The sequence below is a fragment of the Balaenoptera acutorostrata genome, chromosome 10, assembly GCF_949987535.1.
Source record: "Balaenoptera acutorostrata chromosome 10, mBalAcu1.1, whole genome shotgun sequence".
Classification (NCBI taxonomy): Eukaryota; Metazoa; Chordata; class Mammalia; order Artiodactyla; family Balaenopteridae; genus Balaenoptera; species Balaenoptera acutorostrata.
In genome coordinates, this window is record NC_080073.1 from 71,416,954 (window position 1) to 71,437,493 (window position 20,540).

Below are 20,540 nucleotides of genomic sequence, written 5' to 3' on the forward strand. Positions count from 1 at the left end.
TGGGGCCTGCAGGTCCCTCCACGGAGCATTTCCTGCCCCGGTCTTTGAGACCCGTGACTGGCTGGTTTGAAGGATGCTATGAGAGGGGACCAGCTGGGGAGAGTTTCTAAGAAAGAGACTGTTGCCCATGGGCCAGGTAGCCTGTCAGCTGGGGACATCTCTTATTTTAGACCTGGGTTGACAGTTTCATTTCTCATTTTGGTCACAGTGGGTTTCTCCACCATGACGCCATGACGAGGCGCTGAAAGGCTACGGTGAGAAGGCCTGTGTGATGCTTCCTTTTCACTTGATTTCCAAACGTGTGAAATTTGGCACGTTTCCTCTTTTCCTGCAGAGCTTTAATTCTGTGAAGGGGCAGTGTGGGCTCTGTCATAACCTACCCCCCCCCCACCCCACCTTCTCTCAGGAGAAAAGGCAAACAGGTGGGAACAGCTGTGGGCGAAGGCTAGAGAGAGGAGCCAGATGGATAAGACAAATAGGAGCCACGGCCACACCATCCAGAATCCCCTTTGCGATGCTGCCGTCCACTGACGAAGGGGAGGAGGAGATGGGCCCAGAGTGAGGGGTCTCATTCACCTACTCACAGCCACAAAGAGGGGACCTCCACAAGGCCTCTGCCTGGACTAACCAGCCCTGCCCCCAGGGGCACACGCCGGCTGTGTCTGTCGGGGTAGATTAACTGCGGTGACAGTCAGCTCCCCAATCTCAGTGGCTTAACGCCATGCAATCCAGGGCAGGTCAGCAGGAAACTCTGCTCCATGCAGTCATCCAGGGACCCAGGCTCCTTCTGTCTTGTGGGCCTTGGAATTCTCCACTGGATCCTCTGTGTCCAGCTGGTTGATGGGGGAGGAGAGGGTGTGGAGGACTGTGTGGGAGGTTTTTATGGGCCAAGCCTGGAGAGAACCTATACCACTTTCCTCCACAATCCCCTGGCCGCACTAAACACCAAGGGAGACTGGGAAATGTGGTCTCCGTGTGTTATAGTTTGAATTGTGTCCCCCTCGCAAAAGGTATCTCGAAGTCCTAATGCTCAGTACCTTAGAATGTGACCTTGTTTGGAAATAGGGTCTTTACAGAGGTAATCAAGTTAAAATGAGGTCATTAATGTGGACCCTAATCCAATATGACCGGCATCCTTATACAAAAGGGAAATTTGGACGCAGAGAGATGTACACAGAGGGGAGACAATGTGAAGACACGGGGAGAATGCCATCTACAAGCCAAGGATGCCTGAGGCTACCAGAAGCTGGGAGAGGGGCCTGGAGCAGATTCTCCCTCTGAACTCTCAGAAGGAACCAACCCCAATGACACCTTGATTTCAGACTTCCAGCATCCAGAACTGTGAGACAATACATTTCTATTGTTTAAGCCACCTAGTTTGTGGTGCTTTGTTATAGCAGCCCCAGGAAACAAACACACACCAGATTTGGGGAGCGTCCAGCCAGCTCTGCTACGCAATCTTCTCGTTAAAAGGAAGGGGACAGATGGCTCCTAGGGCAACACCTGCCCCCTCACTGGTTCTACCACTCTCACTAAGCCCCTCTCCCCATGACCCTCTCCCTCCCCTGGGTTTTTTCTCACCTGCTCCCCACTGCTGGCACTAATCCCTCCCAGGGGAGACAGAAGGAGCCCCAGTCATTTCTGGCCGGAGTCCCCAAGTGGAGAAGAGAGAGGAATTTTGCTGTTCTCACCTCAATTGCTTTCTCTTCCTTGCTCCACTAACCCTGCCCGCACCTTGCTAAGTGACCTCAAGCAAATCCCCTGACTCTTGTGGGACTCAGTTTCCCTCCCTGTAAAGTGGGAGCAATCACACTGACCTCTCCCTCAACAGAAGAGTCAGTTAGGAAACCGATGCTGTGATACTTTGTGCTGCATCCGCCCAAGAGAGCAATAATCACTGTAGCTCAAGAGGCTATAAATCCTCCCCAGCTGACTGCCCAGAGCTGAACAGGACCCAGCACCTGGGAGGCTCGGCTGGGCTGGAGGATGGGGGGCAGCGATAGAGGCACTGCACAGGGGGAAGGGCCTCTTGGGTCCAGCTAGCCTCCTCCCTCCCCCAGACCTGGGGAACTGGGCTGTAGCCACCTGGACCGGGAAGGGATGGACTGAGCTGGAGCCCTGGGCATTAGCAGCCATACCTGCTGCCTTGCTGAGACCTGGCTCAGCTGGTGCAGTGACAGCTGGGAAGATGGAGGGCCATGGGGAATAACAGTGGTGGCAGTGTTAACACTGCCATTTACCGAGGACTTGGGAGTGCCAGATTCTGAGCAAGTGCTGCTTCTGATGGTCCAACAATCCTGCGAGGTGTGACTGTGGTTGTGCAATCAGTGTGGGAGGTCTGGGTGGGTCGCATCCAGGTTCTCTCGGGCTATCTTGGGTTAGTTACTCCACTGCTTTGCACTTTGGGGTCCTCCGTTGTAAAATGGGGACAAAAGTGATCCCACTTCACAACCCAGGGTTGCTCCGAAAAGCACTGGATCAGGGAGCAGAGGACAGGGTTGCAAGAAGAGAAGCAGGAAGTGGAGGGGTGGAGCCCTTGCCTCGGGGCATCCCTTAGTGACATTCTAATTCACTCCGGGAGCTGCTGACAGCCATGTTCCCCTGGCTCCTGGCAGAACAGATTCCTGGGCCTGCTCCTGTGGTCTCTGTCTCCTCCTAGCAAACCTTCAGACTCTCCAGGCAATGACTAGGTTGAGGGCGATGGTGAGCGTTAAATGGAATAACACTCACGAGGCTCCTGGAACACTGCCCGGCTCAAGGCAAGTACTCAGTAAACATTGGCCTTTATTATTATCCCCATTTTACAGACTGTGAGACCAAGGCTCAGAGATGTTCAGTGAGTGATAGAGCTGGATTTGAACCCAGGACTGACAGAGCCTAAGATCTGTGTGTAGGTGTGTGTGTGCGTGTGCGTGTGTGTGCGTGCATGTGTATTTATACTAGGCTAGAAGATTTTGGCTCTTTCCTCATCTGGTCCACCAGAATGGGGATATGGTCTTGAACTTTGGAAAATAAACAAGCTTCTTAGGAACCTGGAGCTTGGAAAGGAACCTGAACTATATGGAAAAGAGACACCTGTCCTTCTTAGCAGTTCTTTCTTTTCTCCCCACCCCCCCTCTTTTTTCCCTCTGCTTAGCCCCTCCCTCCCTCCTCACCTTCCCCCAAGTGAAAGACTCCTTTCTGCCCACTGGCCAGGTCTTCCCACTGAGGAGAGGGTCCCCTCATCCAGGAGCAAAGGAGGTGGGGGGGCCTGCTCTGGGGTCTGTCTCCACAGGTCCAGGGCCTTACAGCATCTTTTCCTCAGGTGCACACATCAGTTGCTCCCATTCCCATTTCTGAAAATAATCTGAAAACCAAGTTCTCTTAGTGGAAGCTGAGGGTACCCCACTTTAGCGCCATGGGAGAAGCTTTGGGCGTAGGGGTTAGGAGCCAGACCCAGAGGTCTGGGCTGAGGAGGAAGGATCCACAGGGGAGGTGCTCCCAAGATGGGCTGACAGAGCTGGACCCTGTCCCCTCTCCTGCACCAGCCTTGGGGGCAGGTGGACCTGGGGTGAACGCCAGCATTGCTCTCTGGGAAGCTCATTTATTATCCCTGAGCCTCAGTCTCCTCATCCATAAAGCAGGTATAATAGTACTTGGTCATCAGACTTGAGGCGATCAGGGCACACTAAGCATTCGGCAGCACCTGGCCCAGAGAGGGAACTCAGTACGTGGTATTGATAGCTATTGTTTTTGTTCATGGTTAGTGTTAGTCTAGAGAGCGGTATTCCAGCCCTTCCATTCCTATCCCTCTGAGGATACAGACTGCATCACCACTTTATTCCCAGGACCTAGTTCAGTGTGTGGCTCATGGCAGGTGTTCAACTGATATTTATTAAGTGTAATTTGGAGGTTGATAATTTCATGGTAAAGACTCAGTTCTAGCCCCTTATTTTCTTCTCTCCTCTCCTCTTCTCCCCAACCCCCAGCCCTCATATAGCAGAGCCTGCAAGTCGTTTGCCTATCTGTCTGTCTATCTACCTATCTATCTACCTATCTATCTATCTATCTATCTATCTATCTATCTTGCCTTCTTCTAGAGTAATAAAAGCCCTAATATTTAACCTTGCCAGTGACTGTTTGGAATTAAGGGTACTCTCCCAGCCTCCTTCAAAGCTAAGTGTGCCCATGTGTCTGAGTGGGGACCATGGGGTGTGGAGTTGATGGCTGTCTCTTTCAGGATGTGTCCTTACTGGTGGAGGTGCACCATCTTCCCTTTACTCCTGCCTGCTGGCTGGAATTTGAATATCATGGCCAGAGTTGGAGCAGCCACCTTGGATCATTAGGTTGAAGCCCTGAACCATGAGAATGGTGGAAACTGAAAGAGCTGGAGACCCTAATGGTCAGGGAGCCTTTGCTCCAGCCCTGGACTGAACCTCTGGCCTTGCTTTACATAACAGAGCCCTTGGTTATGCCACTGTTATTAGGGGTTTTCTGTCACTAGCAGCCTAAGTGGCACATAAGGTGACTGTTAGACTGACTTCTGGTAGAGGAGGGAACAAATGACTCTCAGGTAGTGAGAGGGAGCTTGCAGGACAGGAAGACCTCTCTTGGCGAATGGGAGCCCCTGGTTCCTCCCACTGGAGGCCTCCTCCCCCCTCCCCCTCCCCTCCCCCTCCCCCTCCCCCTTCCCCCCCTCCCCTCCTTGTGCTCTGGGATTTGAGAAGTCCTGTTCTCTCCCTGAGGAGCAGCTACTCCAACACCTGCTCCCTTTCCCTTTGGAATGGTCCAGACATGCCCCATGGTAGGTCAAAGCTGAGTGCTGCTGCCGCCCCCCTTCCTAATAGTGACATCAAAGTTCTTTTGGGGGAGAGGTGTAATTCCCTTTTCCCACTGGCACTCCACACTGGCTTTAGGGAACAGAAAGTCAGTGCCTTCTTAGCACTGTCTTCCACAGCCTGGGTGAGGGTGAACCTGTGTCCCACCCTACTCCCTGGCCTGCACTGCGCTGGGGGGCGAGGGGGGTGTTACAAAAGCAGGTATAATACGGAGCCTCCACGAAGCAGGGACACAGAGACGCAGGAGGCACAGAGGACAGCCGTGGGCACACGTTATCCCAGGGACACAGGGGTTATAAGAGCCCAGTGGTTCAGAGCAGGGGCCATGGGGGCTGCGGGAGTCGGGGGACCTTCTAGACCCTCCCCACCGGCAGGGTTCCATTGATCCATTTGTCATTGTCCCCCCAACCTTGGTTGTCCCAGGGCTGCCTTCGGGACAGAACCCGGGAATGAGGAGAGGACTTGGGGACCGGGTAACCCCGCCGGGTGGATCTGTCTTACTAGCCACTCGCAGCTCTTGGGGTTACACTTTTCGGAAGGGGTTTGACTGGCGGTGTGACCTTGGCCAAGTCCCGTGCGCTTCTCCGCCTCAGTTCCCTACGGGGTATCCTGGACAGCTGGGGGTGGTTTGGCTTTCTTTAGCTGGGGGATCCGGGAGGAAGGCCGGCTGTGGGGTGGGGGCGGCCCCGCTCCTGCACTGCCCGAACCCGAGCGGCGCCAGCCCGGAGCGCAGGGCCGGGGACCTCCGGTCCGGAGGTGGCCGGGCCCAGGGCACTCCGCGGGCGGGGGCGGAGAGCCGGAACCCACCCGGCCCCTCCTGCGGGCGGGGCGGCCCCGCGCCGGCTCCTCCTCCGCGCCCGCGCCGCCCGGGCTCAGTGGCGCGCGCGGTGCCGCAGGTGGCAGCGATGGCCCAGTCCTGAGAGCCCCGCCATGGCCGGCGCCCCCGGGCCGCTCCGCCTGGCGCTGCTGCTGCTCGGGGCGGTGGGCAGGGCCGGCCCCCGCCCCCAGGTGAGACCCGCGGGTCCCGGGGCGGGGGAGGCGGCGGCGTGGGCTGCTGCGGGCGCGGCGTCCGGGCAGCGGCGGCCGCGACTTGAGCGAAACTCCGCGACCGCGGGCGGCGGGAACCCAAGCCTCGGGGAGTGGGACCTGGAGAGTTGGGTGGCGGAGGTGGGGGCTCGGACGGCGGACGCCTCCCTCAGCCCCGGCCAGGCGCCCCCTTCCTGGCCGCCCGGGCCCCTCTGCCGGGCCACCGGCTGTCCCGCGGCCGCCCTGCGCCGACTTCTGTGCCGCATCTCCCCCCGACCACTTTCCCAACTCCGTCTCCCGCAAACCCGTGCCAGCGGCCCGGCCACAGCCCGAGCTCCCCGACCTCCCCTTTTCCACTGTGCCCCAGACCCCTCCCCGCCGTGCCCGCGCCCTCACCCGTCCCCCGCTCACTTTCAAAGACCCCCTGGGAAGGCGGAGAGGCCTGGGTGTGGACCCCCAGCTCTATCCGCCCCCCGACCAGCCCCCCAGCACAGCCTTTGACTTATAGCCCCAGGGACCCTGCGGTGGCAGCTTTCTGTCCTTCCCCCTGATCTCCCAGCTGGAACTCGAGAGCCACCCCTGTCCCCAGGCCCGCGCCAAGGCAAACACTAGAAGGCTCCCTGCTCCTCTAGAAGCAGGCAGGCCTCCCCTCACACACTCGCCTGACACACCCCCATTTTGACCCCCTTCGTGGTCAACATGCACCAGAGCTCATACTGGGACACGTGGAGACACCTTGGCCTCCTGGATGCCCTTGGAGGCCTGACCACAGGTGGACCCCTGCAGCCCCTCTCTGCCTTTCCTGCCTCCAGGCTCCTAGGCTGGGGGCTGTGGCCCGCCTGCCTTAGGAGAGAGGAGTTGTCCAGAGATGCTGTGAGATGCTTGAGCAGAGAAGAGCTGCAGGCTTTCCTGTGCCAGAGAGCCGTGTCTTCCCGTGACCTCCCGCTCTTACCCCCAGACCTGAAGAGCTTTGGGGAGGGGGCTTTCACAGGCCTTGAAATTTGTCCCAGGGCAGGTGGGAGGCGGGAGGAGGGGTCTTTGATGAGGGCCGACTCCACCCCTGGCTGAGAATCCAGATGTGGACAGATGTGCCTCCCAGCTAAGGTGCCAGCCCTTCTTCAGCCCCCACGTTTTTTTCCAGACTCATTCCCTCCCTCTCCGTGTCCCCAGCCCAACTACTGCCCCTAGCTGCAGGAGACATCTCCTTCCACAGCAGCGTCCCCCCGACGCTCAGCCAGACTTTGGCTTCCCTGGTGTGCGTGGGATCTTTTGGGAGCCAGAACTGCAGACCCACTACCTGCTTCTCGCTCACTTTTACCTCCTCCTCTGGCTGGGACAGGGTTGGGGTCGAAGGCTCTGCTGCCTGGTCCCATCCTGCTCCAGGCCATTTGCAGACTGGCTTTGGATTAAGGGAAGAGGAGAGGTTCTGGATGCTGCCTGTCTTCTCCCCAGAGTTCCTTTGCCCAGAGGAGTCAGGCTCCTTGAACCTGCCCTTTCTTCCCACCCCTCATTCCTCAGCCCTGGGCCAAAAGCCCAATATCCTGGGGCCGTAACAGTCCTGGGGTGACAGAGGAGGGCAGGATGAGCCAGGCTCTGAGCAGAGAGGGGGAGCTTCGGGGGGTGCCCTGCTGTGAGCACCCCTGACCGGTGGAGATCTGAGTGACAGGCTTTGAGGTCAGACTGCAGTAATTGCGACACAACCTCATGCCCGCGTGTGACTCTCAACAATGGTGAATTCTGTTTTCTATTTTCTGTTCATGAGATCAGCAAGACTAGGTTGCTCCCTTCCTGTCACTGCCGGGGGGGACAAACCTCAGAAAAGGAGGGTTCCCTGTGTAAGGTGAACCCAGCAGTCCAGGAACAGAGAGGACAAAGGGGTGCGGGGCTGGGCTGGTGCCTAATACCTGCTCACCCAGGTGGGACTGAAGGGAAAATGGAGTGAGCTGCCCACAGTCAGGCTGGCCAGGCTGGAAGGGGGTGCAGGCAGGAGGGTGGCAGAACTGACCTCTGAAGAAGGGGACCTAGGCTACTCCTTCATTGCTGCCGGGAAGGACCACCCCCTCGCCTATAACTTTCCTCCGCAAGACCCCTGTGAGGGAGCTGGTCTACTGAGGAGACGGGCAAGACTTTGACACTCCAAATTAGGACCAGACAAAACTGGGTTCAAATATCAGGTCTGCCGTTAGCTGGTGATCTTGGGCAGGACATCTGACCATCCGGAACCTCTGTTTCCTCATCTATAAATAGGGATCACGAGCCCTGCCCCATGGGGTAACAGAGAGGATTGGGACGCTGGCGCCCTGAAATGGCAGCTTTAGTCGCTTGGGGGATCTGACCCACTTGTCCTCGGGAATCTGGAAGCCTTCTCCAGGGCAGTGGAAGAGGGCTGGGAGGGGGGCTGTCGGAGGCCCCGTGCCTCTGCACTCCAGTGAAGGGTGGATGGAGTCCAGGGTGCGCGGCGGTCACTGTGGACTTTGTCCTGAGCTGGGCTCCCTCACAGATATGGAGTCTGGTGGGTGCCAGGGCAGGAGCAACCAAGAAACCACATCCTGCCCTTGGATGCCTTGCTCTGAGGAAAAGCAGGCTGCTCCTTAGCTGCGCCTGCCCCTGAACAGATGCTTCTGTGTGCGTGTGAGATAGAGAGGTACAGCGATACAGAGGTACAAAGATGCAGGACAGAGACAGGTAGAGAGAGAGACAGAGAGAGAGGGACCAGGGGGAGAGGGGTGTGGGCTGTATGAACCCCTGTTTCTCCTCCGTACTTGTATGTGACCCTCTGTGTGACAGCCTGCCTGTGAGTCCCCGTGTATGAAACATCTCAGCATGTCATTGTGTGCCTGACAGTGTGTATGTGTTTGTGACTCCAAGTGTGATACTGCATCTATGGGAAGGTCTGTGTGTGTATGAGAGAGAGACATCTTAGTGTGTGAATGAGTGTCTGCCAGTGTGTGTCTGTGTGTGGGTGAGAAAAGTGTGCTTGTGACAGAATGTGTGTCTGTTTCTCTGTATCTATGCATGTGACAGTGTGACTTGAGTATACGTCAGTCAAGGGGTGTGTGTGTGTGTGTGTGTGTGTGTGTGTGTGTACCTGACAGTCTATGTGTTCATGTGTGGGAGAGAGACTCCATGTCATGTCTTAGTATGTAAGCATGTGCTCCACACACGTGTGATAATGTGTGTGACAGTGTATCCATGTGAGGGGTCTGGTGCACGTGAGAATGTGTGTGTGGTCTTCCTTTCCCTGCCCTTCTGCTCATGTATCTGGAGTCTATAAGGAAAAAAAATGGGGCCAAGAGCCCGGGGTCCAGCAGCACCATCCCTCCAGGTCTCAGAGGGCCTCGGGGATGGTTGGGCTCTGGAAGTTGGGCAGAGAAGAAGGAGGCAGGGGTCCTGGGAGGAGCTGCAGGGAAGATGCAGGGCTGCATCTGTTGGGAGGTGCCAGAGTTGTCATTGGAGCCCTCTTTTTACTTTGGGGAGGGCCTCTCCCATTTTTCCCACCTTAGTGGCCTCTCTTTCCTCCTTCCCCTCAATCAAAAAGGTTCCCAGAAAAGGAAAGAATCTGATGCACTGATTCACACTGAGAAATGAAACTGCCGGAGGAATTCTTCACATTAGCAGCCAGTGTTTGGAGAAGGTGTGCCGTCCTAGGGTGTTGGAAAGCCCCTCACCCTCTCCACATCCTTCTCTTCCTGCTCTTCTTCCTTAGAACACTGCTCACTCGTACAGGACTGGATAATTCCTAAAGGTTTTCACTACTTTATCTTGCTGGATCTGTACAGGAACTCTTTGAAAAGAGCGATATGCCCATTTTACAGATAAGGAAACTGAGGTCCCAGAAGATTAAAATTTGTCCCATCAGTCCCACGTTAACAGACAGAGCTGGAATTTAAACCAAGGACGTGTCTCTCTGTCCAGTGCTCTCTCCTGCCCACCACTCCTTCCTGGCATCTTCTTTGTCACCTCCTGCTTCCTCCCCAAACACCTGAATCTGAGAGACGCCCTCTCCTAACTGTAAACTCCGCCCCAGGCAGTGTCCCCATTTGCCTTCACCCCCCGCATCAGAGAACTCCCATGAAGCCTGGTGAGTCCTGATTCTAAAAACTGCCAAGCTGCCCTCACCCTGGTCCGCTGGGCCCCCCACTGCTGCCCTGGTCTCCCGGCCAGCTCTGCTGCCTCTGAGGGGCAGGGGCCTCCACCACTGCATCCTCCCCACCACTTACCACCCCCAGCCCCTCCTCACCAGGCCTGGAGCGGGGACTCACATCACAGGAGGATGAAATGGGGTGGAGGCTGGTGGGCAGGGCCTTGCCCCTCCTCAAAGTTCCTTGCCCTCGGGCATGGAGGCTTTGCTAATGGCTATGTTGCAGCTGTAAGATGCCACAAATTAAGCAGAATGATCGGTCCTTGGCCGGAAAATATGTTCCTTTCCTCCTGCTGGGAGTTTTTTGATCCCAGAAATGAGGGAGGGGTGGGACCCGGACTCCCCAGGAAGTCTGGCTGCCCGGTCTGCTCTGTCCTCTCCTGTCAAGAGCAGAAATCAAAGACAGCTGCCGTTGACTGTGGATTTTCCACGTGCCAGGCGCCCTTCTAAGCATTAACTCACTTAATGCTCACAGGGAGGTAGGGACTATTGTTATTCCCAATTTGTGCAGGTGTGAGCTCAGGCTCGAAGTTAAAACTCTTGCACAAGGTCACAAACTTAATTTATGGGAGAGCCAGGATCAGGCCTGGCTCTGAGCCCAAAGCCAGGGCTATTCAAACTTCTCTGTGTAACTGTGTTCCCCTGAGCCCCTGGGCCCTGCTGCACCGGGTGACCCCAGCCTTGTTCCAGACCAGAGCCTCAAATCTGTCCCAGGTGCTGCCTACTGCTCTCTCCCTGGCCCAGAAAATTCTCCTGAACATTAGTACAAGGCTGTCTTCTGCTTGCTCACCAGAGCACCGACGTCCCCAATTCTGCCCCTTCGTTCCTGCTGGGTCCTCCTGCTGAAATGCCCACCCTCTGCCCTTGCTGGGCCCAGTCTCTCTCTACCCCCCTTCCCTCCGCCAACCGCAGCTCCCAATCCCCGGCGTCCCCCAGGGCTCTCAAGCCCAAGCACCGAGCCCTGCCCCAGCCATTCCCTGAGCACTTTCACCACCGCCTTCTCTGCTGTGTCCTGAAGAGCATTTGCTCCCACCCCACCCCTGAGTAGCCTGGGGACTCTCTCAGGCCAGGGCTCTGGCCTTCATCTTTGAGCTCCCCATGTCCCCCGAGTCCGTCCCCCCACCCAGAGCCTGGCACAGTATTACTTCCATAAACGCCAGGTGGGGAGAGGCCAGAGGTCTGGTAGTTTGTGTGTTTGGGCAGGCGGGTGCGGTGAGCAGTATTTGGAGAACTTCAGCTGGGGCAGGAGGCAGACGGTGGACCCCTATTGTCAGGAAGCTATCTGAGGGGGGGCACAACACCTGTTCTTAAGGAGCCCCAGCCTGAGGGCAACACAGCCCTGCCCTCAGGGAGCCCCCGGCTGAAGATAGTTTCTTTTTTTTTTTTTTTTTTTCTGGATTTGGAGACAGATTATACCTAATCTAGGGAGCCAGGTGCAAGGGCATGAAACCAATCAGGCCCTGACCTTTTTTTTTTTTAATTATTAGCACCTTTAATTATTATTTATTTATTTATTTGGCTGTGTTGGGTCTTCGTTTCTGTGCGAGGGCTTTCTCCAGTTGCAGCAAGTGGGGGCCACTCTTCATCACGGTGCGCGGGCCTCTCACTATCGCGGCCTCTCTTGTTCCGGAGCACAGGCTCCAGACGCGCAGGCTCAGTAGTTGTGGCTCACGGGCCCAGCTGCTCCGCGGCATGTGGGATCTTCCCAGACCAGGGCTCGACCCCGTGTCCCCTGCCTTAGCAGGCAGATTCTCAACCACTGCGCCACCAGGGAAGCCCTGAAGATAGTTTCTCGTCCGAGGCTCTGCTCCGAGCAGGTGACAGGGCTGCCTCTGTCTCGAAGCTCTCTGGGGTGCTGCTGGCCAGGCTGGCCCTCCTGGTGCTGTCCTTTGCCTTTATCCCCACCCTGAGACTTCTGGTTCCCATGGGCTTCCCAGTCCCCGCTCCCTGCCCCAGACACACCTTCTGCCCCAGTTCCCAGCAGCCACCTTGCTTGCTGCCTGCTTTCCTCCTAGAGAGATCAGGTGGGATTTCTCCCTGGTCTCCCTGCCCTGACCACCAGCAGCTGCTGCATTCCGTGGAGGAGAAGGAAAGCGGGTAGGGGTCGGGGGGGTGGATCCACCAGGACTGGCGCTAGTGAAAACTGCGCTGACCCCTCAGTTGTAGCTAAAACTGACACTGCCTTCGCTGTTGGGTTTGATTCCTTATTTATTTGTTTAACAAATACACTTGACCTTTGCGCTCAGAAGAGCACTTTTAGGTAGCTCTGCCTGTGGCCTCAGCACACTCACTCCAAGACTGTCCCCTTGCTTGTCAAGCAAGCTTTGTCCCCTCCCTAGGGCTTCCTGTGCCACCAGGGATGAGCCCAAGACAGCCTGTGTCTTTATGGGAAGTGTCTTATAAGCCCCCAACGCAGCTTAAATCTGGGCAGGATTACCCGGAAACCAGATCCAGTGTGCTTAGGGCACCACCCGTCAGGGGTGGTGCAAGCTCCCAAAATGAAGCTGTTTTAATTTCAGCACGCATGTATATTTTTGTGATTTCAAAAAGTGAAATTTTGTTTTAAATTATGTATAGGTCCTAAATTTTATACAAGAGGGTCCCTGGTCATTTGTGTGTCTGCAGGCTCTAAAGGAGGAATATTTATAATCTTAAGCCTGTTCAGGAAAAAATACAAATAAAAAGGAAACATAGTCCCAAGACATATCTAAAGAGGTACACTAAAATGTCTGGACATGGATAATTCTCACTTGGGTGTATCTGCTTGGGTCTCTGCTAAAAAGCCAGTTCTGTTACCTTATCTACTCACAGAGAGGGGGACCCCTCCCATTGCAGACCCAATCTCTGTGTTCTGGAACTTTTCTGACCCCTTCACCCCATGTCCTCAGGACTTCTCCTGCAGTTGATAGAGCTGAATATTTGATCTGTGTTGTTATGCTACAAGGAGATGGTGGGGGTCGTGTTGACCTCCCAGGTAACATGACTGCATTTTGCAGGAGGGATGCTAGTGGGCGGTATTACCAGCACTGAATCCCACCTCAGCCCACACCTGCCACTGCTCCGTCACAGTCACTGATCTGGGAGACTCCAGGTCCTAGCCTTAGCTCTGCTCCTTGGGGTGCTGTGTGACCTTGACTGAGCCCCTCTCCCACTCTGGGCCTGCGTGTTGCCTTCAAGACTGGTGGATGAAAGTGTGAGAACCTTGCAGGAAGGCTGACTGGGTGCTGGAAAGGAGCCCGTGGCAGTCACAAAGCCCAGGGCCCTCAGGAACTCTCTCTGCTGGGTGAGGGCAGATGAAACCATGAATGAGACACACGCCCAGCCGGTGGCCCTTCCCCCACTCACCCCCAACAGTGTCCTTTCAGTAGCCACTGGCTGGACATTTACTACACCCCAGGCTATGCCCTGGGAGGGATAAAGATATAAAAACATCCACCTGGAGCCCCTCTTTGTGTTGTCACCCCCTTTCAGAGATGGCCAAAGCCTGTGGAGTTTGGGGCTCTAAGGTCCCCCGGAGATCAAGAAACCAAGTGTGTGTGGGGGGGGGGGATTGGGCATAAAAGAGAGGTCGGTTGCACCTAAGGGGCCCCCTTTTCTTTCTTCTCCCCAGGGTGCCACCGTGTCCCTCTCGGAGACAGTGGAGAAATGGCGAGAATACCGACGCCAGTGCCAGCGCTTCCTGACCGAGGCTCCGCCCCCAGCCACAGGTGAGTGCACCCAACCAGCTCCCCACGGCGCTGGGAGGCCCCACGCCTGGCTGGGCATCATTTGCCTCTCTAGGACCCCTCATCCACCCTATGCCTTGGGGTGCGGCCTCGTTGCTGCTGTGTTCCCCCTCGCCCCTGACTGGGGCCCCTCAGGAGCAGACACCTGGCTTTTCTATTCTGCATCCTCCTCAGCACTTTCCGGCCTGTGCCAGGGCAGGAGGCCCAACCCACGTACTTAGAGTAATGAACGTTTAGGGGGAGTGACATAGAGAATGGACTTGAGGACATGGGGAGCGGGAAGGGTAAGCTGGGACGAAGTGAGAGAGTGGCATGGACATATATACACTACCAAATGTAAAATCGATAGCTAGTGGGAAGCAGCCGCGTAGCACAGGGAGATCAGCTCGGTGCTTTGTGTCCACCTAGAGGGGTGGGATAGGGAGGGTGGGAGGGAGACGCAAGAGGGAGGGGATATGGGGATATATGTATACGTATAGCTGATTCACTTTGTTATACAGCAGAAACTAACACAACATTGTAAAGCAATTATACTCCAATAAAGATGTTAAAAAAAAGAAAAAAAAAGAGCAGAGGATTGATAAGCCTGTGTTCCAGTCCTGAGCTGCAGTCATGACCCAGTCACCTGAGGAGGGTTATCTTAGCCTGGAGAGCTACCGTCCCCTTCATCCGTGGTGTGTAATTTAATAACAGGCCCACAAGGATCGTTTATTGAGCACTTACTATACTCAGTTATCTATGCTAGCTGTGCTATTTGTCCCCACAAAGCCCTGTGGGCTGGGGATCAACCCCATTTTCCAGGTGAGAAAGCAGAGACCTTAAGTACTTTGCTCCAAGTCCCGCTGCTGATAAGTGGCACCTGCTGGGTGGGAATGTGCTGGGTGGGTAGGAAGCCTCAGTGGAGGTGAGCCGAGCGCAGGTTTCTGCTGGGCACCCTCCCCGGTGGGGAACTTGGGGGGAAGTGCCCCGGCCAGGCTGGGACTCAGATGCCATCGTCCCGCTGCACCAGGCCTGTTCTGCAACCGGACCTTCGATGACTACGCCTGCTGGCCGGATGGGCCGCCGGGCTCCTTCGTGAACGTCAGCTGCCCCTGGTACCTGCCCTGGGCCAGCAGCGGTGAGTCCCCTGCCCCGCCCGGGGTGGGAGTGGAGTTGGCGCGGGGTTCGTGCTGCCTCCTTTCCCCTGAGACACAGCCTCCCGGCTCCAGGAGGTCTTTGGGCCTCCTCGTGGTGGTCTGCCTTTCTTTCCTTGGGGGTGGGGAGCAGTAGGGGGTGGCATCAGGTGTAACCTGGGCCTGAGGCCCGTCCTGGCAGGTGGGGTCTGCGGGGAAATCATGGCGTCTGACTTAAGAAAGAAATGAGCGCACCCTCCTGCATCAGGAAAGGAGTCAGGTAGGAACAGTTCCTGGGGGTTCAGTGTGGGGTGGGGTTACTCAGAGATGTCATTGCTCTGATGCGTGTGTGTGTGTGTGTGTGTGTGTGTGTGTGTGTGTGTGTGTGTGTGTGTGTGTGTGTGTGTGTGTGTGTGTGTTTGTAGGTGCCGCCCACCTGGTAGTGGCCTGTAGCCACCTCCTGACTCTTCAGGGGTTCATTGCTCAGATGAACCCAGACGGGAGTAGTGATCGGAGCCTTGGTGAAGTTGCCCCCCAGGCCCTCCCCGGCTCACTCCTGTCTGCAGGGGACAGCCTGCACTGGGAAAGGTGTGACTCTTTGGAGAACAGAGATCTACAGAGGCTGCAGGGGGAGCTCTGACTGGAGGGGGAGTTAATGTGCCCCCCGACACCCACCCACCTGTCCCAGGCACCAGGGAGGCTAACAGGAGACAAGCACCCTCGCCTCAAAGAGCCCACAGTCTCAGGAAGGGAGAAAGGGTACTGCTTTATAATAATGATGTTAAGTACCTGCTATGTGACCAGTCCTGCCCTAAAAGCCGAGTACTCATTTAATCTTTACAACTGCCCCGTGGGTATGCTTGTTTTGTACAGATAGGGAAACTGAGGCCCCAGAAAGTTTAAGTCACTCGCTCCAGATGACGTGGTAAATGGCAGGGCCAGGATTTGAAGCTAGCCGGTGCTCTTAATTACAGTGCACTGAAGGGGCCTGAGACCAAGCAGAAACTGGCCCAGAAGCAAGTGTGAGATTGAGGTCATACTCTGGGAAGCTAGAGGGCTTCCTGGGAGAGGCAGCCCCTTAGTGGAACATCAGGGCACCTGGCAGGGCCTGGTGTGAGCTTCACCTCAGAACACAGGACTGGAGTCAGATGAAGCCCAGGCAGGAGGCCTGAGGAGACTCTCTCCTGCTGTTCCTTCCCAGTATACCCACCCCACCCTGAGGTGCACGGGGAGAGCCTGGGCCTGGAAAGAGGCAGGCGCCCGCGTAAGACACAGAGCGGATCAGTGCCCTTCATGCAGCATTTCCGCGGCCAGCTGTAAGCACTTTACACACCTACACTCATTTAATCCTCACAACAACCCTGCGAGGCAAGCACTCTGGTGACCCTCCCCTTTTACAGAGGAGGAAACTGAGGCACAGAGATGCTAAGTGACTTTTCCAAGCTCACACAGCGAGTGAGTAGCAGACCCAGGAATAAGCCGAGGAGTCTGGTTTAGAGTAAGCATGTTTCCCTGCTACACCAGGCTTCCTCCAGTGTGCGGGCACGTATGTGTGCATGTATGTGTGTTCCTGTGCACGTGGCTCTGGGCATGGGGACAGGCGAGTGGCCTGGGCCTCTGCTGGCTGGGCACACCCCGAGGGAGGGCAGTGAGCTGCCTGCCCTCTCCCTGGAGATGAAAAAGTCGAGTTGTACAATCTTATGGTTCTGCCTGAGGCTGCTCTGAGTGGCTGTGTGAGCTTGAGTGAATTTCTAGACCTCTCTGTGCCTCAGCTTGCCGTGTGGGAGATGGGATAAAGCCAGGTGATGGGGGTGTTGGGAGGATTGTAGGTTCTTGAAAAATGGTTGCTGTTAATTTCTTCCACCTGCCTGACTTACCTCGCCCACTTCCCGCAATACGCACACTTCCCTTGCTCCCCGGTGGTTTGGGACTGGCCGCCTGTCCAGCTGGGGCCGGGCCTCTAGACCCCAGGGAGCCAGGCGCAGGACAGGGTCCATCACTCAGCACTAAGCTGCCCCCAGCTCTGCCTGCCGCTCGCGGCTCCATCCATCACCTTTAATTTTATTTGAGCAGGAAATAGGTCCTGGTGGTGCCCGTTTATGAGCGAACACGGTTTTATTGCTTTCTCCGTGAAGATAACGGCCACTGTGCAGGCCCCTTGCCAGCCCCCGCCCCCCTCCCCTGACTCACCAAGCTAATTCACTCCCTTTGCTGACACGTGGGATCACAGACTCTGCCTCCCTCTCCCCTCTCTCTGAGTTAGGGACCTGCAGAGACACCCACCGTGAGCTCCTGCAGCATAATTGCTGTCTCTGGCCTGTCCTGGCTGTTCCCCTTGGCAGAAGCTGGCACTAGGGGCTTCCCTCACCCCCTCCCAGAGCATGGGGGAGCAGGAAGGGGACAGTTCTGGAACTTTCTTGGGCTGATCAAGGGGGTAGACTGTGGAAAAACGTCATAGTGGGAGTTTGAAGTGGGGAGAAGCAAGGGGGACACGTCTCAGGCAGGGTCCTGGCAGAAAACACACTCAGCTGGGAATCTGAAAAGAATTTAATGGAGGGGCCACTTCAGAGGCTGGGCAGGGTTAAGGGGCCAAAAAGGTACATAAAGCACCAAGGACCACAACAGTGGGAAGCTTTAGCATCCCTAGACCCAAGTGGGGCAGGAACAGCTGGAGGTCGTGGTGATGGAGAGGCCACCAGCAGGGCAGGGCCTTAGCCACAGAGGGGCAAAGCCACTGCCAGAACCTCAGAATCAAGGCAAGAAGGGAGCAAGGGAGAAATACCCCAGCCTCTCTCTCCTTCCGCCCTCCTACCTTCTGCTGGTGCCTCCCAGTGGCCAAACCCAGTGGAGGGCAAAGCGCCCAAGCGATGCTGTCCACAGGGGTCGGCCTTCTGGGGTGCAGAGTAGGGCAGAGGAATGAGTGACTAGAGAAAGAATTAAATTCAGAACAATTCCCTGGGGCAGGTCTGTGTCAGGAGCTGGGGATGTCAGTGAGACCTTAGGGGTGTGTGAGTATGTGGGCGTTGGGGAGAAGGGGTGACCTTCCCCATGGGGCTGAAGAGGTCAGCTCAGGGGCCTGGGAAGTGGTGCTGAGGGAGGTCAGAGCCACCTCTTCTGCCTGGGGTGTGGCACCAGGAAGGCTTCCAGAGGGAGGTGATATCGGGGCCAGGCCTGGAAGAACAGGCAGATGGAGAAGGGGGAAAGAGTGCCCTCCAGGGAGGGAGGGTGTCAGACTCAGAGATGGGGCCAGGCCAGGCCTCAGAACTATACAATGTCCCAGGGAAGCCAGCCAAGTCCTTGAATTCTGACCCCTCTAATTCAGAATTGGGGATTGCACAGAGAGGGTGGGAACAGGTGAGTCAAGGAAGGAAGGTGTTCAAAGGAGATGCCTTGCGTCCACAAGATTTTCTCTGTAAACCAGAAGGCTGGAGTGGCTTCAGAGAGCCTGTTGCCACCCGAGGGCCCTCCAGCAGCCTTGTTTAACCACAAACAGCTGATCTGCTCATTACATATCATTCCAGTCTCATTAGCTGCACCCTCTCCTGATCCCTACATGTTAGCTTGGTTCTAATTATAGGAGAGTCATAAAATGTTTTAAAAATTGTCTATAACTCACAATTCTTGGAAACTCTGACAGGTGCCTCCCTTGAGCTTTTACAGCAGGCTGGGGTTGCTAGAGGGAAACCGAGGCCCCAGCTTGGCCCTGGAGGAGCTCCGGCTGAGGCGGTGTCCTAAGCTCCAGCCCGCCCCCAGTGAAGGGGTACTCTTTTGAGGAATTGGTGGGGGCGGGGGGGGTGGCAGCAGGTCTTTCACTGTGACTCTGTTTTGAAGACCAACCAGGTACCAGGCACTTCACATGCTTTATCTCCTAATCCTCACACCACAGACCTGGGAAGTTATCATGGTTCCCATTTTACAGATGAGGAAGCTGAGACATGGGGAGGTCTGCCCAAGGTCCCATAGGTGGTTGAGGGCAGAACCAGGATTGACCTTGAGTCTGTCGTTCAGAACCCGAGGTCCTTCTCCTAGGCCGTGATGTGATGCGTTGCCCCTCATCCCCACCCCAAGTGGACACCTTCAATTCGAGCCCTGCCTTTGACCCTCATTCCAGCACTCTGGGGAGGGCCTATGACTGCCCGCTTTGAATCTTGGCTTCCCGGCCCAGGAGATGGGGCCCAGGAGTCCGTGCTGGCCATTGCTGTTGCCAGGATGCAGGAGCTAATGGATTCATGAGTGGCTCTCCACAGCCCTGTGTGCCCGCGTCCACGTGGAAGGGCGGCTGTTAGCTTGATTACAGACGCCGCTGCGGTTTCCGGGAGGGGAAGTGTTTAATTGGGGGTTTTAGTTCCAGCACCAGGGTCTGACTTAATGAAATATCCCTAGGCCTCCTGGCATGCGGCCGGCTGCTTCCTGGTGTTGACAAGACCAGAACCAAGCCTCTGGCTATGATTTATCAGCAGCACCTGGGCCAGATAAAGCTGGGCTGATAAGCCGGGCTGTGCCCAGACCCACCCCATCTCCAGCCAAGATGGGCACCTGGGGACCACAACCCGGCCAGGAACCAACCCTGGCTTTTAATATTTGCTGCTAATGAAGGATAATTGACAGACGCACTCACATAGGCTCACTGAGCTTCGTAGGGACGCAGTGATCTCTTGACACTGTGCCAGTAACACATACATCTGTGCACACACTGCCTCCCTACCCTCCCAGCTTGCCCTGAGCAGAGGGCCCAGGAATGGCAGGGTGCCGGGGGCCCAAACTGGCAAGAGGACCTGCTGGGAGGATGCCGAATGTTGGCAAATCCAAGCCTGGAGGAAGGGCAGATAAATGGCACATGGCCATTGTGGACTGTTAGCAGTGAATTTGGCTGCTGACTTTTGGCCTCTGGAGGCCAAGAGCTGAGGGCTGCAATCTTGATTCTGCCGCTTCCTGGCTGGATGACCTTGGGCAAGTCACTTGTCCTCTCAGAGGCTCAGTTGCTTCCTCTGTAAAGTGGGATTTGCTGTGCCTACCTTGTAAGGTGGTTGTGATGTTCAAAGGTGTCAGGTATACAGCAGGTGTTCAAAACCTGATATCTAAGAGTGAGCAGCCTGCAGAGAGGGTTCGAAAGGAGCATGTAGGAAGGAAAACATCAATTCGAGTGCCTCCTGAATGCCAGACCCTGTGCCGGCTGTGGCAAGTGGCTGTTACTAGGGTCACACTGCTGTGGGCTGCGTCCTGGGTACATGGCGCTTTGACAGTTTGGGCCCCTTTGCGATGTCCTCTCCCTTCCCCCTGGCCCCTCTGCCTCCTCTTTTCTCCCCATTTCCTGCCATCTAAACGGGTTTCCAGAGAAGGTTCTGATATCAGTCTCACTCTCCATGGAGTCAGGCCAGATCCCCATCGCTGCTCTGGGGTCATCGACTCCTGAAGTCTGGTTTTGCTCTTACATCAGAAGACTCAACCCCTGGTGAAGAATTCCAGGCATCCACGTAGCAGATAAGAGAGACATTTGGGGGCCCTTCTAGTTGCTTAAATCAGACCTGGTGCCTCCCCTTCTCTGCCTTTGTCCTTTCCTGATTTTGTTCATAAATGCGTCAGGGGACTATTGGGACACTGCTCCTCCCGCTGCCCGAAGTCCCATCATTAGATTTTCAGGCTTTTGTTTCTCTTCCTGGGGAAGACTCTTAAAATGCAGTTTCTTCTAGAAGCAGTGATGCCACAAGCTGACTCACCC

At 56.0% G+C, this 20,540-nt stretch overlaps 1 protein-coding gene across 1 annotated transcript in view; it reads left to right on the forward strand.

Annotated features, from left to right (window-relative positions):
- The first annotated feature begins 5,745 nt into the window (after positions 1-5,745).
- The window catches only part of GLP1R (glucagon like peptide 1 receptor), a 33,377-nt gene continuing 18,582 nt past the window's right edge, over positions 5,746-20,540 (forward strand). The window contains exons 1-3 of the mRNA XM_057555202.1: positions 5,746-5,825; positions 13,595-13,691; positions 14,719-14,826. Coding sequence (XP_057411185.1) covers positions 5,748-5,825; positions 13,595-13,691; positions 14,719-14,826 — 283 coding nt within the window. The 5' untranslated portion in view covers positions 5,746-5,747. The remainder of the gene's footprint in view (positions 5,826-13,594; positions 13,692-14,718; positions 14,827-20,540) is intronic.